At 37.1% G+C, this 26,856-nt stretch overlaps 1 protein-coding gene across 2 annotated transcripts in view; it reads left to right on the forward strand.

Moving 5' to 3' along the window:
- Nucleotides 1-26,856, forward strand: part of SMYD3 (SET and MYND domain containing 3) — a 402,785-nt gene that overhangs the window by 327,437 nt on the left and 48,492 nt on the right. Inside the window, exons 8-11 of one of the 2 annotated variants that reach the window (XM_082047608.1) lie at nt 509-619; nt 3,393-3,473; nt 20,376-20,463; nt 23,945-24,119. In XM_082047608.1, coding sequence (XP_081903734.1) covers nt 509-619; nt 3,393-3,473; nt 20,376-20,463; nt 23,945-24,119 — 455 coding nt within the window. The remainder of the gene's footprint in view (nt 1-508; nt 620-3,392; nt 3,474-20,375; nt 20,464-23,944; nt 24,120-26,856) is intronic. The other variant, XM_082047609.1, reaches the window with a different exon arrangement.

Raw genomic sequence — 26,856 nt, forward strand, 5'->3', positions numbered from 1 at the left:
AGGAGCTTTCCTCAGGCTCAAACATAGGTTTGCAAGAAAGTAGGCTCTTCCCCAAGACAAGATTTTTTGAGACATTTTGCTAAATACATGGCATCTAATACACAGGGAATTCAGATACTGACCTTCGTTTCTTATTTCTTTCTAATTTCTCTGTCATTGTTTTTCTTTTTTTTTTTTTTTCTTTCAAATTAGGATGAAAAGTTGAAATAGTGATAATTTTGGGGATTTAGAATTTCAAGCAATATTTATCTGGAAATCTGAAAAAGTGTTTTTCCATGGAAATTATTTTTGGCCTTTTTTCTCACCCTTTAAAAGTTATCAATTTCTTCTAGGAAATCATCTGTTAAGATAACATTTTATTTTATACTTGAAAAAAAAGTTGTATCAAAAAAATATTATTTTAGCTATTTTGTAGCTATTTTTAGCTACTATGTAGCTATTTTAGCTACAACAAATATGGAATTTTTGTATAATATACCAACTCTGGTTTTGTATGTGCTGCTCACAGCTCACCATCAGTTATACTGAATCACTGATGCCCACCAGCGAACGCCAAAAGCAACTGATGCGCCAGTATTGCTTTGAATGCGACTGTCTCCTCTGCCAGAATCAAGAAAAGGTAGGTTGAGTGAAGAAACTCCTTGCCAATGAAACAGAATTTTCCAAGGCCTGTCAGCAGCTTCCCTTCCTTTATGTAATACTTATCTTTTGCTACTAATTGAATGGCCAGAATAGAGAAGAAAATGACCTCTGCCCTCAGTGGTGTTATGTTGCAATGAAAGAAAACTGTGAAGGAAAGAAAAGCAGGAAATGTTGACAACATGATAAGATTAATTTCTTGCTAAAACATGCATTGTTCATAAAGCTAGGAACCACTTTCAGTTCCAAGATGTAATTCAGATCATTCTGAGATTCAAGTACCTCTGAACATGAGAGTTAACATGACTTTAAGAAGCTGAAAGGATTTTTTTTTTTTCTATTTGAAAGAATAATCTTGGAACTTCAACTGAAGCTACTTGTCTGATGCTGCAGGGAGGCTGTGCTTGTCCTCATTAAGTTAAATTAATTTTGACAAACACCTGCATCAATAATTTTCAAGAACTACCAGAAATATTCAACAGTTGTAAGAAAGAGAGATGAATCTCCTTGCATGACAGTCTGTTGTTTTTATGCTCTTTCACAAGGTCTTGGTATAGCAGGTCAGTAGTTGTAATAGATAAAATTTTGTTTACCATGACCTTTTACAGGGATTCAGCCTAGCCTGGTTTAATTACATTCTGGGTTGCTTCGTATTTATACAACCTGATGAGAGATCAAATGGAAAATGCAAAATGAGGCTGGCTTCATAGCAGTTTATGCACTTTGTCTTTCAGTTATATATACACTTGTTCTTATTTTCACAAATGCCTGGTTTAGGTGAGTCACCTGCATAGCTAAATATGTTCCCAGTAGATTAGAAATGGTAAGAAAGGTATTGATGAAAATGTGATTACAAGGAACATGATATGATTCATGACATAATTGCTGTACAGAGAAAAAACAAACAAACCAACAAAAACTAAGTTTAAACTCTGTGTTGGGTAGGACAGTTGTATGTGTGTAGTTTTGTATAAGCCATAGTACACCCATTGAACATATAATGTATTGTTTGATTCATCAGTAAGCCATTCCAAAGAGAAGCAGTTCCAAAGAGAGAACACAGAAATGTTTCAGGCTTATGATGTAATGCTAAATTACTTCCTGTCCATGTGCAAAAGTTGTTGGCATTCTCTGCTTGATAAAGATGGCTACAATGCTACTTGGGGGCAGTGAAGAGAAGATCTCTTTTTGTCTTTCTTTAAAAGATGCTCACTCAAGTGCTATGAATTCCTAGATTCATTTTGGGGAATGGCATCCCCACAGATGCAGTGATGATTAGGAAAAATAAGGCTAAAGAGTATTTAAGGATCACTTAACAGTTTGTGAAATGTTAGACAAGTGGTGTAAAGACCATTCAGCGTATAGAATGTTTTAAGAAACAAGATCCAAGGGCTGGAGTATACTCAACTGTATAGTATAGTATAGTCAACATACAACATCAAAAAATATTGTAGTGAAATTGTATGTGCATATGTTGATGACAACAATAGTCTCATATGTAAGTTAAAATTAATTAATTCTTTTTCCTCTTTGAAATTTTAAACTGTGGTTTGAGTTCATCTTCTGTAGCTCTTTTTGCCCATGGGCAAAATTCCTTGTGGGGATGATATTGCAAAATGTTTGGAAAGCTTTTTGTGACTGCATTCTGAAATTTTGTAGTTTCCTCATTGTTCCCAGGTAAAGAGGTTTGTGAAGGGCTGGGAACCTCATGTCAGCTTTGTCTGTTGATGTCTATGAAGAAGACATCTTTATCCTCAGCTTCAGTCTAGGATGATTAGATATAATCTACAGCAGTCCTCATGATACTGCACTTCATTTTCTGGGACAGAAATTTTACGGTTAAAACTGTTTACATTACTAACTTGGAAACACAGGGTTTTTTTCTACCATTGATCTCAGTCATTGCTTGTATGCTGAGTGGCATGTAACACTGTAGATGTACATGTAACACTTTTTTTTTTTTTAATTACAGAATGACTGGATTTAGATGCTTAAAAGACATCCATTATCAAAATTATTCAGTCATGTCCTTGCTGAAACACTCCTGATACTAAGACAAATTTCCAGGACATCTTGAAAAAAAAATTTAAAAGGCAAAATCTTTGTCAACAGAATAGGCAATGGCTGGAACTTTTGGTCACCAAGGGTGGCAGATTCAACATTGTGATTCAAAAAATATAATCAGGTAATAGTAAATTCCCATATTACAACAATACTTTGCAAATGCAATGGCTTAGTCAACAGCAATCCATCTCATAAATCTTTGTTACAGGTAAAAATGCAAATTCCAATTTAGCTAAGTAATGCTTTACGCCTTCAAGTAAATTCTCAAGTGTTGTGGATTTTTTTCAGTTGTTCTCATCTCATCAAAAGCCCTAGAATTTCTTTTCTAACCAATATTTACAGAGATTGTAGCTACTCGTTACTCCCAAGTTCCAGTCTTGCTGAGTGTGCCTGCGAGCTGCTGAGCACATACCAGGAACCAGTGAAAACAGAGAAATGGCTCCTGAGACGCGCACATCAATTTACAGTCATGTCATTTCCACTGTAGCTTTTATTCTATATCTTTTGTACTGTTTAAAAAGTGAACCTCAGAATCCTGTGGGAACTATACGTTAAAGTTTATATGAAGGGCATATAAACCTTATGTGTATTAGTACTTAGTTACATGTATGCTTATTTATTCATATTTTAAAAATACTTTGGAAGCTTCTTATCAATGAAATTCATGTCTCCTGCTATATTTTCTAAAGGCTTGTTCATTTAGTCTCATGTGCTCAAGTGAAGAAGGAAGACAGTATCAAGTTTCTGTTCTCAAATCAGTTGCTGACTTTGTAAGCGACCTTGGGTAATTCATTTTATTCAAAAGCACCCTTTTTGTTTTTTAAGACCTTGCTCTTATTTTTCATAATTAGTGAGAATCTACCATATCAATTGGAGCTGAACAGATTTTTGACTAGAAAGCAGACCAGTCTGTCTAAATCAGGGACCATTTTTGTGAAACTCTGTTTTTCTCAGTTTCCCCAAATGCAGCATGAAGATGGCATATTTACTTCTGCTGATTATTCTGCTGTCCAAAGGATAATAAAGAAAGACACTGCATTTTCTAAGATCTTTTAGCTTTAAGTTCTGGCTTTGTTTTAATGAGAATAATTCCTTGAAGTGAAATGGTTTGAGGTTTAGTTCTCTGCTTTGTGCAGTTCCCATTGCCGTGTAGTATCTTAGTAAAAAAACACCACCAGCAACAACAAACACCAAAAAAACCCAACAAGGTCATATTTAACGTCAGAGACATCTACATGAGCAAATAACACATTTAGCCTACAAAATGCTACTAATTTCTCCTAACTTTAGTTAGACATCTAATCTAAGCCAGTTTTTAGCCTTCCTCCTTACCCAAAGACAGGACAAGCAGCTCATTCATACTGTCTTGCAGTAGAAATCTGTGAAAACTGCAATGGATATAAGAGGTTAAAGCAATTCCTTCAAGTAAATACCCACACTTTAGACAGATAAAGTTGGATGAAATAAATTATGCTGCTCCCTGGAGTATATGTAAGCACAAAATAAAGCATCACATGGTTATGTTTCTGTGCTAGCTGACATGGATAGCAGAGTGCTGTTGCAACTATGTGGGTTTCGGCACACTAACATCCAGATTGTTGGCAAAAGCTGTTTATGCAGATCACTTTAAGCATTTGTCACTGACTGCTGCTGTAGACACATTTATCTTACAAGCAGTGTCACTGCTTCTTCACTGTTATTTGTGCTAAAATTGATTAAACATCATACTACAATCACACAGTTTAGCTATGTAAGAGTAGTTTGTCAAAGTGCTCTCTTGCCATTCTAGGTTACATGAGTCTGCGTGGGCTTTTTCTAATATTTTGGGTTTTCTGAGGAAGTATGATTTAAAAGGCAACTTACCTATGAAGAAATACTATTTATTTCTCATTTACTGTAGTATTTTGTGTCACAGATATATAAAACAGCAAAGTTCACCCCAACACCAGTAATGACTTTAAAATTCCCGGTCACTTGGTCTTAGCTAGATATGGCAACTTCATAACACATAAGAATCTCTCTAACCACTGCGTAAGTATACACAGTTCGCTTGCACAATTGTCTAGATCTGAGATGTAATATGGCAAAGGCTGGATTTCCAGGCATACTGAAACAGGCTGCAGCCCAAGCACAGGAACACTCTCAAAGTTGTTGAGCATCAACTCGAACTGATGCGCTGTGGCACACTCAGTGTGAGGAGACACAGCCCTAGACCAAATGGAGAGGCCCAAGGCTGTGCAGTCACCACTGCATTGCATATCATTGGAGCAAATGGATGAGAGGAAATGGCCTCAAGTTGCGGCAGGGGAGGTTCAGATTGGATATTAGGGAAAATTTCTTCCTGGAAAGGGTTGTCAGGCCTTGGAACAGGCTGCCAAGGGAAATGGTACAGTCACCATCCCTGGAGGTGTTTAAAAGATGTGTAGATGAGGTTCTTAGGGACATGGTTTAGTGCTAGATTTACGTTATGTTGGACTCAGTGATCTTAAGGGTCTCTTCCAACCAAAATGATTCTGTGATTCTAAATGTTCCTCAGTGGTCACTGCTGATGAAAAAAACTTCACAGGGAATCTCTGCTTGCAATTTTCTGTCTGCTTCTCAAGTGTGAACACAGCCATTCAATAATCCACATGAATAGCTGCCACCAAATGAGAAAAATTTGGAGGCAAACAGTGGCAACTAACTGGACCTGTGGGTCTTAGATAATTTTTTGTGCCTGGGCTTCAACGTCAGCTGCATTTTGATTCTAAGATGTCGTAACATAATGCTGGCCAGTCTCTTTTAGCAACTGGTCAAGCAGCCCGGCTGCTGATTTGACATGGGAAGAGTAACAAGTGCTAATACGTTGGTGTAAACTGGTTAGAGTAAGATTAAGCTGAACTTCTTGGCCATACAGTTACTGCCAAACTAAACTGCACTAGCTACAAATCTAAACAATATTTTAATTATTTTGGCTGAAGTTGAAAAAAAAAAAAAGTCAGTAATAAAAGAGGGAAGAAAGGTGTCTTTCTAAAAGTCACTCAGAATATTTCCAGGCTGTCAGTACTTTAAGTTATTGCTACTGTAATGTCTTCAGATCATTGTATCCCTGACAGCTTTATACATTATTATTTGTTCCATTTTAAGATCAATCTCCACTGTAATTCGGAAATGTGTGCCTTCCTAAAAGCTGAACTCTTGGCAACATATTACCATTCCAGCACATAAAAAGCCCCTGACATTAATTATAATTAAAGATGGGATTACATTGATGACAAACATTTTAAACTGAGAACAGTTTTTTCCACAGTCATGAGCCAGGGTATTGTTCATGTGCTATATTTTCAGCCAAGGTTTTCAGGGAGATTTGTGCTTACAGAATCACTTTGTTATGTGTTGTCTTTCTCCTTTGGAGCCAGGATTTAATATTTTAGTCTAGCTTACTTTTTGGAAGGCTTTTATTTATTACAAGGTCAAAAGCAATGGGCTTGAATCTGAAACATTTTTATATTTGGCCAGTATTTGATAGTTGCCAAAGCTAATAATAACATAATGCCAGTAAGCACATTATTCCTTTAATCAGTTTATTGCTTTGCTCGATACTTACTTATATTGCATCCTGAGTTTTGGTAGAGAACATCACAAGTCTAGTTTCCACCTAAAGGACTCCCAAAATTAGGTCACTTGAATAGCAGCCAAGCCATCTATATCTACACAAAAATGTCACCTGTAGTTCTTTAGCTGTTATTGCCCTTCCATACATCCACTAGCTCTTTTATTAAAAAATCACTGAATAAGTTTCTGAACCTACTAGGAGTTTTGGCATTATTTTCCTATCTTAGAAGGAATGCAACTGTAGTTGAGAGATATCACCAAATGTAAATGGTTCTCTATGTAAGTTGATTAAATTTGTTGCTAGAGCATATGTCTGTAGTCAGTTTGGCTCACTGAGGTTTCTGAGAGATGCTTTAATGTGGCCAAGGATGGAATTTACATAGTATTTTCACCTTTGATTTTCGTGTTTGGTGTCAGCAGTCCCATGGAAGAACAGGTACTTATATCACAGAGGCATTGTTACATGAAATATATTATTATTGACTTTTAAATTAGCATGTAAACACTTCACATAAGATCACTATACTGGTGTTAGTACAAAAGTATCACCCCTCCCTTGGGGAACATATATTTAGGACAGAGGAAATGCAAAGTTATATGTTAAGAAGTGGCTTATTAAATTGCTGAATTGTCAAGTTCCAGAAGTTTGTGTCCCAGTTTCCCCAATATTTATTTAATTTCAGGCATTTGTATTCTCACTAAGTTCTCCAAGTATAATATGAAAGATGACATCTAAAAATTAATTCAAAAGATGAAGCCTGGGAAGCAAGGATTAAATAGGATTGTTGAAAACAAGTCTGTGTTCATACAGCTAACTGAACCTAAAACCCCTTGAGCAAAGCAAAGAATAGAATAGGAGCATCTGTATCTCTAGTCATGATTCTAAGGTACTTGCTAAGTACTGAAGTACTAAGAGTGTCTCTAAAAAAACCAAAACAAACAAACGAAATGGTTTAATTCATTTCCTATCAAAAAATAGAGTTTGCAATCATTTATTTTAGAAATTGTCTGTTCATTCTTCATCATCTTTTTAGCGTTTTGCCACTAGAACTGGCTTTAAAGCAAACTGCAGCAGGAAGTCAAGCCAGAGCTCAGTCATATTTCACCCCCTTGCCACTTCAGCCCAACATCAGTATAACCAGAGCCTACAAAAACCAGTAATTAGCAGCCCACTGGGACACAATGCTGGTTCTTTCCAAAGGTGGTTGGCTGAAGTTCCTTCCTTCTGGCAAGACATTTTGTAGTGACATAAACCGTGGATCAGTTTCTGAAATCCAACAGTCAGTCTAACACTTTTCAGTTCCCTTTCAGAGGATCTTACCCTCCTGGGATGTATTTCCAAACAGCCAAGGACAGAGGGCTTGTTTTTTCTTGCTAATACCCAAAATGACACTAAAAGCCAAGGCAACCGCTTCTAATTTCTGGCCTCTCTTGTCCATTAACAAAAGAATCATCTCTTCAGCTTCTTAGCATTTCTTACATGACTTCTAAGGCTTCTTCCATATTTCAACATAGTAATTTTTCTCCATCAAAGGACAGTCCCACACACATTGTTGACAGTGACAAATGGACTGTGATCATTTTCCCATGACAATGTACCTCTCTCAGTTGCTTCAGGACAGCTTCAGTGTGCTCTGATCATGACTTGGCAGCAGTCAGCTGGAGCTCGCTTGGGTTGTCAAAGGTCATGGAAAAGATACTCCTCTTCTTATAAACAGACATGAATTCAGAGCTGTATGTGGACTCCATTCTTGTTCAGGGGATCCTTGATCGGGAAACTATCAATTTTGTCCAACATTTTCATATTTGGAGCCAACATAGGAGTCGGAGTATGGCTGTCTCCTGGGAGTCCGGCTTTCTGCTCATCTGAGGGGAACAGAATCTCATTCCTCTCAGATCCAGCCATCTAAGAGGAAATGTAAATCTTCTGGCAGATGTTTTAAGCACTAACACATTTTTGCCAAGGGAAGGGAGTCTGCTCTAACTGCTGTTTCAGGCCATAGCAGCTATGTCTCAATGTCCAGCTAGCGGTGTTCCCCCTTTCCGGATGTCCAACTTCCTTGGGACTGTTATTAGAACTAGCTATTACTGCTATGATTTTTTTTTTCAGATGGTGTCATTCCTGTAGTGGTCACTAAATCGAATTAAGAAAAGTTTCGCTCTGCGTGAGCACTCCAAAATAAGCATATAGAAGAAAATATGCTCAGAGAAACTGCAGAAATTTAAAACATAAGACTAGATCAGGGAAATAATTTTCCAAACACCTTTTCCTGCAGTGATTTTGAGGACACTAGTTCACAATATTTTTCTAAATATATATGGAAGCCAGTCATTGCTTTATCTGATCTTGAATCTCTGAATTCTCTTTCACAAAGTTTGCCAAAAGTATTTCAGCCTGTCAAGGTGGTTTCTAATATCAGTATTACCTAGGGGAATAATCTTGATGTTGGATGCCTTTCCTTCAGCTGTTTATCAGTCCCTTTCTTCTACTCTGCAGGATTATTTTTTTTTTAATCACATGAATTAGTTAATTTACTCTTCTTATTTAAATGAAGAAAGATGACTTTCCTGTCAACTGCCCCTAAAATTTTACGCACTTTCTGAAAGCCAAATGTTATTTTTTATTTTAGTTTTCAAAGATTGATTGATTGATTGATTGATTGATTTAGGACCCTGTGGCAAGGTCACCAGATATCCTCATTTCATTCTAATTTCTTTTTGACAGTGTAGTTCTTCAAAGTTTGGGGCTTTGGCTGAATTTGTAGGAAGTGCTATAGATTAAGAAAGACAAAATCAGGCTCTTCAGTGCCCTAATCAGTTCCAGTCCTTAACTAATATCCTCTGGTCTATTAAAGCAAGAATGAGCTCATCTGAATAGCAAGGAAGTCTGTAATTTTTGAGACTGTAAAACTGCAGACTGAATGCTTTGGATGAAAAATTGCTATGGTAAACAATGTGCCATATCAATATCTTGCCAATAATTTAATTAATAACACAACAATGCAGTAACTAAAGCTGTACTTGTAATATCTGGATTTGTAAGCTTTATTTTTAGACATGAATAGGAAGTTTTGGTTGTGTAAAAGGTAGCAGGCTTGAAAAGGCTGAATTTCCTCCAGCTATGTGAGATATAGCAGAGGACTGCGTGATAGTTGACCTGTTGCAGGATCTCCTGCCATTTTCCACAAGATTGCCAGTGAATTGTATGAAAGCCATTGATTACACTGCAAAAAGTGATTTGAATTGGAGATTGCGGTAAAACAGAGTATCACAACTCTGCCCAAGATTTACCTGACCACAGTCATTAAGAAAAGTGTGCTGCTATATCATATTGCTTTAGAAAAGATAAGGCATGAATCTTTGTCTTAGTCAGTGCTGGCAAGTGTTGGATATAAATTAAAGTTTCTGCACTACTTTGAAAATATCTAGCAAATTAAATTTTACTCTCAAAATATTTCTCTTGTACAACTTAACATAAAGTTTGCATCATTTCCACGCACAGAAGGAGTCCTGAGCTTTGAAAACTTTTGATATGATTCCAGCTACTGCCAAATCATACAGTGGTTTGAATCTATAGACGTTTGGTATAGGGGAGAAAGATACTGTGAAGTTTTTCCTAGTACATTGTATGTAGTTAATGACAGTGGGGATCCATGCAAAGCAAACTACTTGTCCCCTACCTAAAAGCCTCACCTGCAAAAGAAATTTTAAAAAGGAAGGGCTGAGATAGCATGCTTTTCAGAGGGATGACATCCATCTGACTGGGAAAAATATTATAGGAGAACATTATGTCTGCTTTTGGAACAGTGAGTGAAGTAATTATTGGAGAGACAGAGAGGTAGATTATGACTACCATGAACTGCTCTTTGGAAAACTGGAAATCCAGTATAGATTATGTGTCACCAAATTCTGTTGCTTCAGCAGGTCCCATAAACACTTTATTCCATGTGCATCAAGATGTCTAACTTTCAATACACATTTTGTAATCTAGGCTACCTCTCCTTGCTTTGAATCGCGTTGGTCCATGACGAGTAGTTGCTGAGGCATGTAAAAACTTGTAACAATGGCAGTCAACAGGAACCAGTTGTGCAATAGCTATTCAAACAGTAAATAAAGACCCTGATAAATATTTAAAGGCTTTATAATAGTTTCAATGACATTATGACATTTGGCAGAATATCCTTTTCACTCTCTGGGATGTGTCCATTTTTCTGGGTTTTTTTTTGTGACAGTGACTAAAATGTCTGTATTATTGAATCCAAATAAAAAAGTACTAGAAAGGTCCTGGAAACCGTTTGTTTCAGGCATTCATTTGGTTTATGGAATGTTTCTAGCTGCTTTCCTTACAGACTGGAAGAACCTCCACTGTTTTAAGTTGGTGTTAGAGGATAGTGAATAATAATTCTCCAAAGCATAAGTTCTTGAAATGACTAAAACACGGAAAGACATATCTTAGAGGTATTTGCATACATCTCCTAATATTCACTAATATTCACCTAGCAGACGATCAAATTTTGGAAAATTCTAGAGGAGAAAACTCCATATACTGTGCTCTCTGAAGACTTGCAGTTGTACAAAAGTAAATTCAACGTTTTCTTATTTATGACTTAAAAAAACTTGGAGACTTGTCAGTGTGAATTTGAGCATTGACACAGAATATTCAAGCAACATGCTAGTGAGTTAGGCAGTCAGTTTTTATCGGTGCTATAGGAATTGCCACTTGCACTTTTGAGATCTCAAATATTTTAAGGTATAGAGTAGATTCATCAACTGTGTATGATCTTAACTGTGTTGCGTGTGCCTTTGTAAACCCTAAACTTCCTGTATTTGATATCTATTTATTCAGAAAACGTGTGCTGCAGTAAATATTCTTTTACATTGCAGTACACATTAGAAACATAATTACTATAGATTCCATTTTATCATGTGACATATCATGCATTAAGTTATTAAATTGTTTTGGTAATGGTGTTCAGAATAAATATCCAACTTCATGTCAATATATCTTCAGTTAGAACCAATAATTCAATGGGCACATATTTTTCAAATCACTGAAGCATAAATTGAACTTTGATACACAAATAACTACACCTCTACATAGTGAAGTGTTTAGTCATTCACATAAATATTAACTTTAATGGGATTTATGCGTGCATTTAAACTTAAGTATATATTTCAATGCACTGTTGCATGTGGATTGGATTATGCATTGTGAATAGCTAAATGTTCTGAGGATTTCAGACCTGTGTATCTCTTTTGAGCCACTAAATGTTCTCAGTGGCACTCTGTGTCTCCACAGGTTTCACAATTAAGGAATAAAGCAGATTTGCCTTACAGCTGTCAGTTTAAGTGGTAAGATAGACCTAGAGATTGCCATAGCAAATGTGTAATGTCTAAGACAGTCTGAAATACCAGTCTCACAGTTGCTAGGGATTATGCTGAACAGTATCCTTCCTCAGGTAACCAAATTACCCACAGGGTTTTTTTGGACTGATGCTGGAAATTACAATGGAATTACCAACGTGCCAAGAATTTTTGGGTGGTCTGGCATAAGGCCTTATTTCTCTGATGCTAAGCTGTAAATACGTTCCTTTGCTTTTCCTCGCTTCCTCCCATCTTCTGGCTTTTATGAGTTGTTAAGTAGTGAACTTCTATTTATTGCTCTTCCCATGGTCCAATCAATTTTTATTTCAGCATGTAACAGATGCAGCTTGATGAGAATTTTGCAGTCAGCTCTAAGCTCCTGAAATTAGGAGGTTTATAAAGGCAGTACCGTCACAGGCATAAAACACGGTCCTGTTGCTCATGGAATAAACTTTTCTCTTACTACAGGAATTTATAGTATCCACTCTAAATATATATACACTCTAAAAATTCTCTGACATTACACTTAAACATAAAATCACCATAATCATCAGTCATATATAATGCTTACCAAATAGTTACAGATTGTGTCCATATAACCCTGTTTCTACAGTACCCAGCATTTTCATGAATGAATTGGAAGTAATTGCAAAATCATTGCCAGTAAAATTCATAGATGACAAAGACTGAGAGAATAATAAACATTTATGAGGACAGGTAAATAATACAGAGTAACTAGAATTGCTTGGTAAATTAGACTTATTGAAATAAAATGCACCACTACTGCAAAGGTGGATCTACAGCTATGATTTATTTCACTGAACCTCATACAGCTACAGTGTAAATGTCAGTATCTGAGCTACTTACTCTAGACTTCCTTTATGGATAAAATGGAGAAAAATTGACATACTTTGATTATTATTCAGCTGACATATTTTAGAAGCCTGTTTTAAGACAATACTAATTGCACCCTGAGAGTGCCTCTATTTGTCTGTCAAATAGAAGTGTAGCCCAAATGTCTACATTTGGTCAGATGAATCTCAGCATAGATGTCTGAACTGAAATGAAAAAACATTGTGCTGGCAACGAAGGCTAATGTGACCCTTGAATCTATAGGCAGGGGACTCCGTAGGAAGAGGGATGTCAATTTGCCTCTCTATAAAACATTTATGAGATTGCCTCTGTAATATACAATATACAGATGCAGTGATCTTTGAAAGGGCTGTTTAAAAATATGTGCGCCTAAAAAAAAAAATCATAAAATTTAATAGCTGAAGTGGGATTGCAGTGGGTAAGAGTGGAGTATGAGTTTGACAGAAATACAGTTCCTATTTTTGGTGTGCAGAATTGTGAGCCTGACAGATATTATGCTTGCAACTGGACAGGTTGAGAACTGTTGGTCTGTTTGCTCCTCTCTTACCTGAAACTTTATGACTTAATTAACTTTAAGGTGTTATTTGGATAAACTTATCTTAGTCCCATTTCATTTTATTAAATTAAACTGACCTCTTAAAATGGACTTGCTGATCTTAATTTTCTCTTCATTAAAAACATCTCATTTCAATAAATTTCCCACAGTTGTTTTGATGCCTTTTTTAAAATTTCCAAGTAAATATCATAACGTTGAAACTAAGTTGGATAATGTTAAGGGAAGGTTACTCATACTACCATGTGAAGATGCTTTGTTTTTTGCAGTAATTGTACGCAGGGTCTGGGGAAGCTTTTGTCTTGATTTGCATGCCTAAGTAGAGCATTTAAACATGAATGGCTGTTAAATTTGCCAATACCTATACAATATAGAGTATTATTAGCCTGTGCAGTTCTTATGTACTTCCAGATTCCAGAGTCAGTAATCCATGAAGAGCTGATATCGATTATGCGAGGTAATGCAGCCTGCCTAATGCTGAGCAATGTACTGCACAGCTCCACTATGGCATCCCACTGCAATGTGTCTTATTTTACTTTGGGGATGCAAAAATAAAAAATACAAATCAAATTTGTTCAGAAGTGAGGTTCACCCCCTGCCAACAGCCTCACAAAGAACACAACATTGTTTTTCTCTGCAGACAAAGGAGCTTTGCAATTGCAATTGCCATATGTCCCATCTACCTTCTTCAGAGCCATATGACAGAAAACAGAAGGTCTTCTCTTCTGACAGCTCACCTTCTGGTGAGGACAACCTTATGTGGGTTGGAAAGGGTAGTTGAACTGACATTTATGGAGGTGACATTATTTTTCATGGAGTAGGGCATGGGAGCTTTCAAAACTTCAGAAATCACATGTAAACCTTGAATCAAGACGGGGCTCTATGCACTGATGATTTCACATACTCATAGTTCTTAACAAAGTACATTTACAACAGTGAAGGTGAATGAAATCCTCAGCTGAAGCTGCAGGCTTCTATAAACCACAGCTCTCATAATAGGAGATGAGGGTTCTTTGATTCTTAGTTTAAGCTTCATCCAGTGTGCAAATATAAATCCAGTGCAAGTTCCGGTGTGGAGGCAAACTCTCGTTCCACAGATTGCTTCACAACAGCCTCTCCTTCCCAGTGAGTATACATTTTTCATCAGCTGTACAGTCCTCTATCACAAACTGCCACCCCATCATGCAATTGTGACTTCAAAGTTGAGCACAAATTACCTGCGGAAAGACTGAAGATGTTTTATAAGAGATGACATCAGATATTTTGGGAGACTGCTCAAGTGTGTTTTTCTGTGCCTGTAGCTGCACGCACCTGTGATCTCCCAGCAGGCCCACGTACCCTATTTGTTCTGAATCACTAAAATCACAACTTCTCTTTAGCCACAGTATAGTGGTTTGCACGTCAAATTTTCTGACCAATATTTTTCTTCCTCTTACTGAAAATGAAGCTTCCAAAGATCTGCAATATTTTCTACTCATTTAATGCTTTCCTTTTGCCACAAAGTATAAAACGATGATTTATTGAGTTTACTAGAAACATATATTCAGTCATTGCTGGACTTTTAAATAGAATCATAAATAAAAAATGGTTATTTATAGTTCCTGAGCATAATGTATTGGAGATCTATTTTAAAATGTCATGCCCTGATATAAATGTGTCTGAGCTCTTCTTGCACCTTCTTCAAACAAAACCTAAGAAAACCTCTTTTGATTTGAACCCGTCAATTTGTTCTGTGAGATACACATCTGTAGTTGCCACTTAAATTTAAAAAAATTAAGCAAATCATAAGCCATGGTCAGCAATTTATATGAAATGTTCAGATACTTGAGGTATCTGTAGCTTTTAAAGTGTTAAAACATTGCATTCCAGGAAATCTCCTTTTTCAAATATGCTTTTAAAGCTTCCACTAAAAGAGAAAAGAATTATATGCTGCTCTCTCACAGGATTGTCATTATATAGTCATACATTTTGTGTACAGAAGGAACTATTATGATTATTTAGTGTGATTTTTCTGTCTTGCAAAAATATCATACCCAATAATATTTCATATTAAACCCCCCATTTCTGTTTGAACTATGGTTTATAGGTTTTTACCATAGTAAAACTGACATTTGCTGTTGCCTACATTACACTCTTATATTCCATTTGTGTATTTAGAAGATAGTGTTCATGGAAAACTTTAGACCTTGCTCCTTTCTATCTATGTGGGACTGGGTACCTGAACACTGGAAGCAGACATATAATGAAGATGGCCTTGGACTGTTTCTTATAGGACAAAGGCTGTGAAGGAAAAAAAGAGGTGTAGGCATTACTTATCGTTTGGAGTTCCCTTCGCCACTTCTCCCTGCTGTGGAGGGAGGCGGGTGTGCTTCATGGTTCCTCTACATGGCAAACCTCTGCCTTGTTTCTCTGCCACCATCCGTGAGAAGGAGAAAGAAGAACTATTTAGAGAGGACAGAAAAGACAGGTTGTATTTCTATCCTGTAGCCTAAATATGAAAGGAGGACTAGCCCTTAATCAACCTTTTCAATGTTCAGAGGTGCAGTGCATTACAGATGTTCAGAGGTGCAGTGCATTACAGATGAGCAATGCTGGGGCTGTGGGAGTGCATTTGGGCAGACTTGTTGGCATATGCTTGTTTTGGTAAGCGAGATATCTTCTCTGAGAGGACGTGCTGTCCATGTGGGAATATTTTAGCATTCAGTATTTTAAATATTGAGATAGCAGAGAACAGTGACTGCTAACACTGTGTGTAAAAGGAGTGATACTTGAAATGAATAGGTAAGAAGCTCTTTTCGGAATTATACAAAACAGAAGAGTAGTCAGGAGAAAAGGAAGGTTGTAAAGCAACGAGAAGGAAAGAGAAATATCTGTACTTTGAAGATTATACTCCTTTCTAAGGAGAGTTCAGTTAAGGATGGGATGTGTTGGGACACTAGAATAGCAGAAGAGATGGGGAGAGAACTGATTCTTACAAACAATATGGCAGCAAAGGAATAGGAGGGCATGCAACATGTGAACATTTTCAAATGCTTATTTCTGTAGTGGCTGGTGGCTGTATTTGTTTCAGGAGCTGGTACTTTCATAATAAATCTTCCTATCACTTAAAGCCAGAACCACAAAGCATTTTCCATTTGATCACTATACAGACAGACTGTAATCATCATCAGATACCCTCTGGTTTTCTTATTTCTCTTTTGTTATAGCTTTGTTATAAGTGGTTATAGCTTCATTTTTACAAGTGTCAGTAATGGAACCTGAACTGTGAAAGACTGTGTAATATTTAAAGCAAATATTGACATTTAGTGGTGTTTTGTGTACCACAGGCTATTTTTACGAGTATTTACAGAATGCGCTGGGAAGAGCTGGTGATTTCTGCTCCCAGGCTCCTGAAACATGGATTGCAATACATATCTGCAAATTTAAAAGTCTGGAGAATAATTGGATATAAAAGCTGGAAGCATTCTGAAAGAAAAACAACTAATATTGTTCTGATCTACCAGCTATAGAAATTAATAGAAATTATGTTGTTCAAGCAAATAATAAAAACAAAAAATCTTGTTCTTGAATCCTTTATACAGTGAACTTATGAAATTGGGGGGTTGGGGGGGGATAGGGTGGAAATGGTTCTTTATGGCAGGAAAATTTTGCTTTACAGAATATTTTGCATTTGCCCATTTTGAAGAGCCAAATACATTTCAAAGGTAGAATTTTGCCTGGTTGAATTATGTAGGTAAGCCTTCATATTTTATGTACCCTAACTAAACTCAAGATGTGAAGTTACACAGTGTCCTTCTTTTGAGAGGTGTCAGGTGTGAAGAGTTAAGCTTATAGCTTATGTTACTGGAAGAACTGAATACAACTGGAAATTGTTCCATCTAAAGGATTAGAAGCACAGGTGCAAGCAGTCAGGGCTAGATAGTTCATGGAGATTTCCAGAAAGCCTCAGTGTTAAGATGACAAATCCCCAGTGTGTTTTATCAAGAAAGCTGTACTAGCACCTGCCATGGCTTTGGAAGAAAGGAGAGATGGAATTGAAATGTTGCTGTTGCGTCTTAACTCATCTTTTAATGAACAAGTTTCCCCTGCACATGCTTGAAGTAAGTGGAAAGCAGGTGCTGTAACCATCTTCCATCTGGAGTAACTGCTCAAAATAAGTCACGGGATCATTTATGGCTTTCCTTGGTTGTGGTTTCAGTCAGTACATCTAATGATGCTTCTGCCTCAAATTGATTCTACCAGTGTTATTCAGAGCATTGTGAGGTTGTGTGCTTGCCATGGAAAAGTGTGTGTTGCAGCTGTATTTTCTCCTCTCCCAATAGGCCTTCCAACACCTCTACTCTCAGTTTGCTCCCAGTGACTCGTTAGAGCAAGACACAAATATTTTGTTGTCCTGAAGAACAAACTCTTACGTGTCAGTGATAGAAATAAGGAACATTATTAGGCAGAAGCCACTAACTCTTCCCTCTTTTTCAAAAGCCTCTTCCTTTTCTTCAGCTAGCGTTCTCCCTTTCTACAGATGAAAAAAACCTTTTTTCTTTTATTGTTGGCAACTTTGCACACCTGGAGGTTTGACTGGGAATGTGTTCTGAAAAAAAGATGCTTTGAATGGGTGTTACTCTGTAGAAAGCTGAATCTCCCATAGGTGTTACTGCCATGCTCTTAGATTAAATGAAACAGTTCAGCATAACTATTAATCACTTCAATTATTTCCATAATTCCAACTCCAAGGCAGCTTTGTATTTTAGCTGGCTTAGTCAGCACATGGCCATGACTTTCAATGAATTGTCCAAGGGAGAGAAACAACTTACTTGGAAAAAGCTTATTAGGCTGGAAGGCAGAAGAGTTCTCAGTTGCAAGCCCTCCTGGTTGTTTTGCAGTCCCTGTTGAGCTGCCTGTTTGGAAGCAGCCTCTGTGCTTTGAACTAGTGTTCAGGAAAGGACAGGACTTCTTTGGTGTATGTAAAGCTGATGAAGAACAGTAGAGGAGTAAAATGCCCAGCCAGCCAGGTCTTTGTGAATTCTTACATAAGCCAATCCCCCAAATGCCTCATCTTGAGAACACAGAAAACATCTCCTTGAAACCTGTGAGTTAAATCCTTCCCAGAGCTGGGCATCCTGCCCTGCTCCCTTCATCCTAAAGTCTCTTATTACAGAGAAGGGATAAAGACCATGAATCCAGAGAGGGATGGGAGATTATTGGTCCAACAGACACTTCCTGTTCTCTACCTGGATATGAAGACAGTGATAACACTATGAGATAGTGTAGAACTTAGCAGAAATGCCAACCTTGCATTGCTTTGTGTTGTTAATGAAATGCTAGAAGGAAATGGAAAGCAACTCAAAATACTGCACAAGAAAGAGAAAAATTAATCCAGTGTAAATAAATGCTTTAAGCTGATTCATCCATCTGTCCCACCGTGTACAAAGCGAGCCCTAACAATGCATCAGTCACTGGCCTGTAACAAGTGTGTACTTAGGTTTTTTCCTTCACTTACAAATCTGTCTCAGTTCCCCTATTTCTGAGGTTTTAGTTGTAAGGCTTACAGCATGAAATACTGAGAATTATACGTGGGCCAGTGGGAAAGGATAGCTTAAGAGAATCTTAATTTTTCAGGTAGATCCTTAAAGCTAAAATTTCACAGGCATCATGAATAGTATCTTACAGACCATATTTACCTTTTAGATCAATCAGTGAGCAGTGCTTGATCTACAAAGATGTTTTAGAGACAGATTATTACAGGTTAACAGGCTGAGTTCAGAAATGTATGTAGCCCCGTACAAACTGGTAGAGGTTACATTGAAGCTGAAAAAATCAGTGTAAGTCCATTGCAAAGCTGTAAGAGGGCTGGGTATGTACATTAACTGTGCTGATTAAATTTCTACAGTATGAGCTTATTAGTCCTAACATTCACCTCATGTCTTCCAGTGGCAAATTCAGCTATGCACAAAATTATTTCCAGGTGATCTTTTTGATGAAAGAACTGATTGTAGGGGAAGTCCCTGTGCTAAATGCAGTGGGGTCAGGCCTCCTCATAAGGCCCTACAGAATGGTGAGGCAGCTGAGACCAGTCTTGATTTAGTCATCCCTGGAACACACAGAGGTTTTCTGTTTCATGGAGCAGCTGGAAAGACAAAACTGCAAATCAAATGTGAAAGTGAGTGCTGATTCTCACTGTAAATATTTTCTATTCTGAATTTATGGTAAATAAGGAGCAGCAGAATAGGAAAAGTGTGCAGTTCTAGACAGATACAGATTACAGGCTTTTTAACAGAAGTACTTCTGTGATGCCCAGTGAGCATCTGTTGGTTACAAAGTGCTTGGTTAGATTTTCACACACCTTCTCTGTTCATCTTCGGGCCTCCATCCCTGCTGAAAGCTGATTTTTTTTAGAACTGAATTTAAAATATTCCTGGAAGAATCTGCACTTAGAAAACTATTTTGCAAGTAGCGAGGCCTTTTACAAGGAGAGACAATGAACTGCAGTGTCTAAAAGGCCAGATTTTTAAAGGTGTCTAAGTGCTTAAATCGATGGAAGTTGTATATCTTGGTGCTTTTAGAAATCCCTCAAGATGCTTAACTGTGTCTGTAGATGCTTTAATAAATTTGTTCCAAGTGGTTCTCCTAAGGTGCAGTTATCCCTGCTAGAGAGTAGAAAACGGGAACTTTCTTTTACTGCTGTAGCCATTAATTATATTTTGCCTTATTTATGACAAAGCGATGGAAAAATATAACTGTTTCTAGAATCGGATGGCATAGGGAAGAAATAGCAATGAGTTATAAAAGAAAACTGAAGTTCAGCTTTTTCTGAGTAGTAGACTTCTGTAATAACTGTCATGGATGAAGGTAGCCTCCCACTGTTTGTAAAGTCTCTATATTCACCACGTGGTTAATCAAAATTAGTTTCTAAATCCTTTCTACAGTGTAGTTGAGGATCTGTGAAGTATTAGGTACTAGGTCTTTGAGAGAATTTGATCTACTAGGTGCATTTGATAGTAAAAATCACATGCTATTATTTATATTTTCTGGTTGATCATAGTTCTTGTTGCAAACCTAATACCTGGTTTGAGTATTTTATGTTTCCAAGTTTGCATTAATTTTTCTTGATGTCATCTCATTTACTTACAAACACAGGGTGAGTATGGTTTTTTGTGTATTTACAAAAAATAGTGATACAATCCCCAAAAGTAGCTTTTGTCAGTGTAATCTTTTTACCGTTTGTCATCATTACTGGATATTCTCAGTTTACTGTTTTTCTCATCAAATAACTTTTGTTTCCATTAACCAGGATGCTGAGAAATTGGCCGGTGAAGAGCATGCCTGGAAAGAAGTAAAAAATGCTGTAAATGAAGTGAGATATCCAAAATCAAAAGAAGGTATCCTTTCAGTGACAGGCTGCAGTCTGTCATTCAGTTGTGAGAACAATCCAGAGAGCCCCTTAGTATGAGTTCATCTTTTGAGATTCATTTCCTAAACTTTTACATTTTTTATTGTTTTAAAATGTATTTGATGTTTAGATTGTGTAATATTCTTAATTACATTCATGATAGTAGAGTATCTCATTACTTGGACTGGAACTGCTTCATGGCAGGGATAGTAGGTGACTATGACGTGAAGGAATATTTTGACTCAGGTTTATACTTCTGCTATCACAGCCCACCACTTCATATAAATCCACTTATAAATGAAGTAAAGCTTAATCTGAAACGTTGTTAAATTCTTTGTCCTATTACTCTCATTGTGATATTTCCAGGTTCTCATTCTTTGCATAGCAATGACAATAGCAAGGACATAATCACAGTCAGATTCATTGCAAACATTATAGAACCATTATAATAAGTTATAATAATAATGTATAATAATAATTGATAATTAAACAGATTGAATGAGATGATCTTGCACTAATAAACAGAACTGAAGCCTAATTGCCATCATGTAGATATTCAATCCAATTAAAAAAACTAGTGAACAGCAACAACCAAGAAAAGATAAGCAGAAAAGAGGTTGCAATTTTTACTAGAAGACTGAGTACGTTGATCCCTCTCTCATCTTAGTCTATTCAGTGGAATTTCACTGACTGTGAATTTGACTCATTGTAGAAGATGCCTTACCGTTTTCAGAAATGTGGTCTTTCTCTGGATATAGAGAGAATTAAAACTTCCAATACTCTTCAGCAGTGTGAAAACCAAATTTGATTAGTGATATTCCAGGCTGGAAACAAGGGATCACCGTTTTTATTGTATATACATATATAAAAAACAAAACCCACACACCACAACCACACGAACCAAAAACCCCTGAGTTTGTTTCTTTTTAATCCAAAGAGATTAATTTGTTAGCAAAACTCATCTCAACTAACTTTAATCTTCATGTAATTTCTAGTGTGTCTTAAGTTCCTCTGTAGTCACTGGATTGAGTCAGACAATACTGAAACAGATCTTCAGGCATTCAGTTATACTTCAGGGCCCATTTTTTTAACCTGAAAGTTAAATTACAAATATGCAACTGAATTCATTTTTATACAAAAAAGATGGAGCCAGAATACTGGTCCTATTTCATATTCCTGTATTTAATCGCAGAAGAAATTGCACCTACTGAATTTTTCTAGGGTCTTTAATACTGATTTAACTGATATTTGAAAATTAATCAAACACATTGTAGTAAAAGGCATCAGGACTGGTTGAAAAAACATGTCCTTGTTGTCTGTTGAGCTTCTTTTTTCAGACACGGACTATCTCAAATGTGTCATCTTTCCTTTCATTGCCCCACAATAATGGTGCTAATTGGCATGCAGTGGTGAATGCAGTACCTGAAGAGGGGGCTTGACATTTGTCCATTTGCCAAGAATGAACAGAAAACCTTCCTTGCTGACTGAGGCACATGGTCATTAGTTTCTGCAAATGTAATTTTTTAACAAATTAAACCAACAGCTCCTACAGTTCCTACAGTTGAGACCATTAGTGACTGCCAAAACCTGAGCTACTGATTGTAACTGGTACCGTGTTGTAATGCTAAACCTGCAGTTGGAGAACTTGAAACAACATGTGAGTGAACTTTCTCAGACCCAAATTCCACTTCAAGCACACAAATGGAGATCCTAAAGCCCAGTGCAAAGGGATCACTATGGAGAACAGGATTCCTCTGCCTCTAAGTCCATGCAACAGTAGTGGAGCTGCTAGAGGGCTGCTCCTCTAGTCTTGGGCAGATACAGGACAGGCAGCTTCTCTTTCATCCTGTTGCAGCTGATAGTGGGCTTTCTACTTTGCCATTTATATACCTGAAAATTTGGTCCTAATAGGTTTTGCGATATAGCACATCTGCTCTTAGATGCCAGTACGTGAACAAAGCAGTGTAATGAGAAGTAAAAGCAGACAGACTAACACTATGCATCAGCTAAAATTGTAATCTTTCAAGAATGTCAGGGCTTTGTACTTTCTACAAAAAATGCATCAAGTGGAAATAATATCCCTCATTTTTCTGTTTGTCTGTCCTTAATCAGTTGTAAAGAATACATGGATGTTTGCCAGAGATATAAAGGTTAAGGTGCAATTTTATAATAACACATTCCTTCCCTTATATGGTTCTTTCAATCCAAGGGCATGAGAGCAATTCACAAATAATTAGTTTAGCCTTGTAACGACCATGCTATAAATCCTGTCCCAGTCACATAGCAGTTGCATTCTTAAATTTAAGCATGTAAATATTCCCGTGTCCAGGAAGGACTAATTACTTCATCACAAGGTTATCACTGTACATTTAAATCCATTGCTGGATTGCGGTAAACAATATTTTCAGTAATGTCGTGAAAATAACTGCTGAACTTCTTGGTCTGATTGTAGGGAAAGGACTGTGAAACAAATGATTTTATTACTTCTCTTACTAGAAATCTATTTTTTTTTAAATTTGTTCTTACTGGTGTGCATGATATCTTTTTGATCTTTAAACTGCTTGTGTTCTGGGACTCTTATGAAGTCCCAGATGACAGTACTACTTTAAAATCTGGGAGTATTGCTATTTGGCACAGATGTGGTCAGAGAGAAAATAATCTGGTCCACAGAGAAGTCAAACCAGTGTAGAATGTAGTGAAAATAAGTGATTTGTGGTAAGGAATATCCAGGTAAAGTGAATGCAAGACCCAGCTTACTTTTCCTCTCTTGCAAACACACAAAAAAATCTTCTTGTAGCATTGAGGGTAAAAACCTTCTTTACTGCCAAGGTCCTTAATCCTGAACTGAAGTCAGACATCACAACTGTGATGCTTTTCTTTCTCATGCATGAAACATGCAGCTGTACATGAAAAAATCCAATGCTCTTTACAGCTGAAGGAGACAGGAAATTAATTAATTGGAAGAAAATATTCTAATTTTGTAAGAATTCTAAAGCAAATCTTAGGCACCTTAAAAGTATGTGTCATTGTTTTAATATATAGAAAATTAAATTTCTTTTTGTAGCTGTGTCACATTTTGTTAAGACACATTTCCACAGGTTCTTGCCTTTGTGTGTAAGAATTGGATGAGTATCTTAAGTAAATAATAATGTTTTAGCAGCTAAATAAAAAGTATTTGCACTTTAGTTTGTTGTGTATTAAAATATGCTCTTATTTTGTCATCTTTCTTTTACCCTTTATTGCTGAAATGCTGCCTTTTTTTAGAAGTTGTTTTTCTAAATATAAACAAAGCATAGTTACCTAAGCTACCACTTCTGAGTTCAAGTGTGTTTTCAAGAACCGAAGCAGCGTCTGGAATGATGGCAGCTTTTTTATCTTAATGGCCTGTAGCTCTTACTCCTTGCTAACAATATTTAGAACTTGGATTTTTGTTTGATTAAAGGTATTTCTTTAACTAAAGCTAATAACAGAGTGGGAGAAGGTTCTGGCAAGATGCCGGAATCTCTTGAGCAGCTATAAGGGTCGTCTTCCAGACACAAATATCTATCAGCTGAAAATGCTTGACTGTGCCATGGATGCCTGTATTAACCTGGAATCCTGGGAAGAAGCTTTGTATTATGGCAACAGGACTCTGGAACCATACAGGTAAGAGATGCTGTTTCCAAGGATGGGGGGAGAGGGGGCCGTCTCTTTCAAAGCAAAGATTATGTTTCATCTAGGTGCTTCTCATTGTTTTTATTTCTTGCTGTGCATCTTGCCTTGCTTTCCAGGTAAATGGACAAGACACAACTCCCATTCTGCATCCACAGTCAGGCTGGGAAGAAATAAAATGGTAATAGGAACAGAAAATATGATAGTAACTGATTATTAGCTCCTCAGTGTTTCATGTGTTCAGGGGCTGCCCTGTCCCTGAAGAGAAGCTGGCTTTCTGGTTCAGGCTTCATTGCCATGATAGTGTTTTATGCTGAGCTAGGTCAAGCTTGGGGGACAGGTAGCTGGCTGAAATAATGTGTGTTCCCTGTATACTCTCTATGTAGTATTTACAGAAAGAATGAAAAAAAATCTTAGAAAATGAGTTTCAACTGGAAATGAAAAAGCTTCTGGTCCTTATTTTGGGAATGGGCCGATGTGCTGAAGCACTTGCTGTTCTCTCTGGTCAGTACTTGTTCCTGTGCTATGTGCTGGGAGAGTTTCTGAGTCTGATGGCCTTTCATTGATAAGAAAGGATGCTCTAGGAGATCCTGTTTCATGTGGTGGGTCTTGAAATGGATTGGAGCCTGGGCTGTGATGCAACTTTGGTTATCTAGTGGAGAAAGGGCAGGTGCTGTCTGCTTTGGCCTGTGTTCTGAAAGATCTAAGACTCAAATCTTTGAGTCCACAATATTTGCATTGTTTGTAACTAAATGTAAACCTGTGTCCAGTGTCCAGATAAGTCATCACTTATGAATGTTCTTGTGATAAGGTGTTTTTAGAGCATCCATTTCTTCTCTGTTGGTTCATCTACACCATATGATTTTCCCGTACATAGTGTCGTGTTGAGAAATGTGAGGGGCACGCAAGTGCTGAACAATATGTGCTGCTTTGAATATGAACATCTCAGATTTTACATGTCTTCCCTAATAAAACCAGGCTGCCATCAGCATTCAGGATTTTGCCTGAGGAAATTTCATCTGGCAGCCCGTTTCTGAATAAAACTCTGGGCTTTACTTGAGAAACAAAACAGCATTTCAGAGCTTTCACTAGAAAGTAATTAGCAAGAAATCTGCATAGGATGTGCTACACCAGAGCTGTAGAGAAGCTTGGTGTTCAAAATGACTGTTACTTCTCATAGAGGAGGGCAGGAGTACCTACAAATTCTCACATGTCTTCAGGGTGTAATTCACACCGTGCATGTCCCACTTAACCTTTTCAAACAGGGCTTATGTAGTACTACAGCAGCACAGGCTTCCTGCCAGCCTTCTACCATGTGGCACACTCCAGATGAACAGAGTAGTCTGCCTGTTTAAATGTTCTCTTATTAAATAATGATTTAAAAAACAAAAACAGAACCAACAACACAAAAACCCCCTCACTTAAAAAAAAATAAATATTATTTTATAACTTTTTAACTCAGTTATTCACAACTGAGAACTGTGGATTCATCTACAGACATTTCCAGGAGCAGAGATTACAGTAAGGCCATGTGCAGTTTTACCAGATAATTTAATAACACTTTCTCTGTTTTGCTTACCGAAGTATACTGTAGTTTTCAAGCTATTTAATACAGGAGTTTGGAAAGGAAAGGAAGGAAAGGGTTCGACTGTGCATTCAATTAGTATCTCTTAAGGAATGCTATTTACGTGAGATATTTTACTTTTTTTTGCACCTTGAAGAGTTTGTCCTTTTTCTCCCCGCACCCAAAGGTATTACTTAAGAGACATTCTCAGTTGTTTTTTCTTTATACCTTCAAGTCATCACTACAAACTTTGACACACCTGAAGTAAAATCCTCAGTTTCTCATTACAACAAATTGTGCCCTAAGCAGCAGGGGAGCAAATCCTAGGAAATCTTTTGGGATGCATTGAATTTCTCCTGTTGAATCAATCTACTGCTTGGCTGCTCCTGCAGTTCCATTATAGCTATCTATTTTCCTTTCCTCAGCTCTGGAAAAAGTATTCATACAGCTCTCCACAGGGAATCACCTGAGAATTCAAGCAGTCCATATAAATAGGAAATCATTGTTACAACCTTAAAGGCTCTGGAGATTTGGTAAAAAACAATTTTAATTTCGGGTAATGTGTTTATTGTGCATTTTCCATTTCTTTAGCAGCAGGATTAATTTTCAGTGCTGTGTGACACATTGTATTGTAACATGTTTTCATTATGATGGTTGCTGACTTTTTCAGAATCATCCACTTCATGTAACTGGTGGAGACAGATGGTCAAACTACATAAAACTGATTGGTCATACTGAATACTGACCTCTATGTTTTAGGTAGTGACAATAACCTATGAGGAACATTGTTTAGGACCTCTCAAATATTTTTAGAACGTCCAAAAGAAGCAGAAAGATGGCACCTGTTGAGATGAAAAGCTGCCTTCTTTTGTGCTGAACCATAATTGTCCATTATTTGTTAAAAACTACAACATGTACTTTCACTGAATAGCCTAAGCCAAATGCATCTACATAGTTTTTCTTGTAAATGTCACAGTAATTGTCTGTCCAAGCGCCTTAACAAAAGATATTTCCCTCAGTGAAAGCTGCCCCACATCATAGTCAGCACTCAGCAGCTTGCGAAAATAAACTTCATTTCAAAAATCCCCGTGAGCCTTAACCACAGAATAATGGAATATCAGCAAGAGGTGTTACATATGTTTGTCATGTCTCAGTTAGCACATTCAC

This window comes from Streptopelia decaocto (genome assembly GCF_964273445.1).
Source record: "Streptopelia decaocto genome assembly, chromosome: 3".
NCBI lineage: Eukaryota > Metazoa > Chordata > Aves > Columbiformes > Columbidae > Streptopelia > Streptopelia decaocto.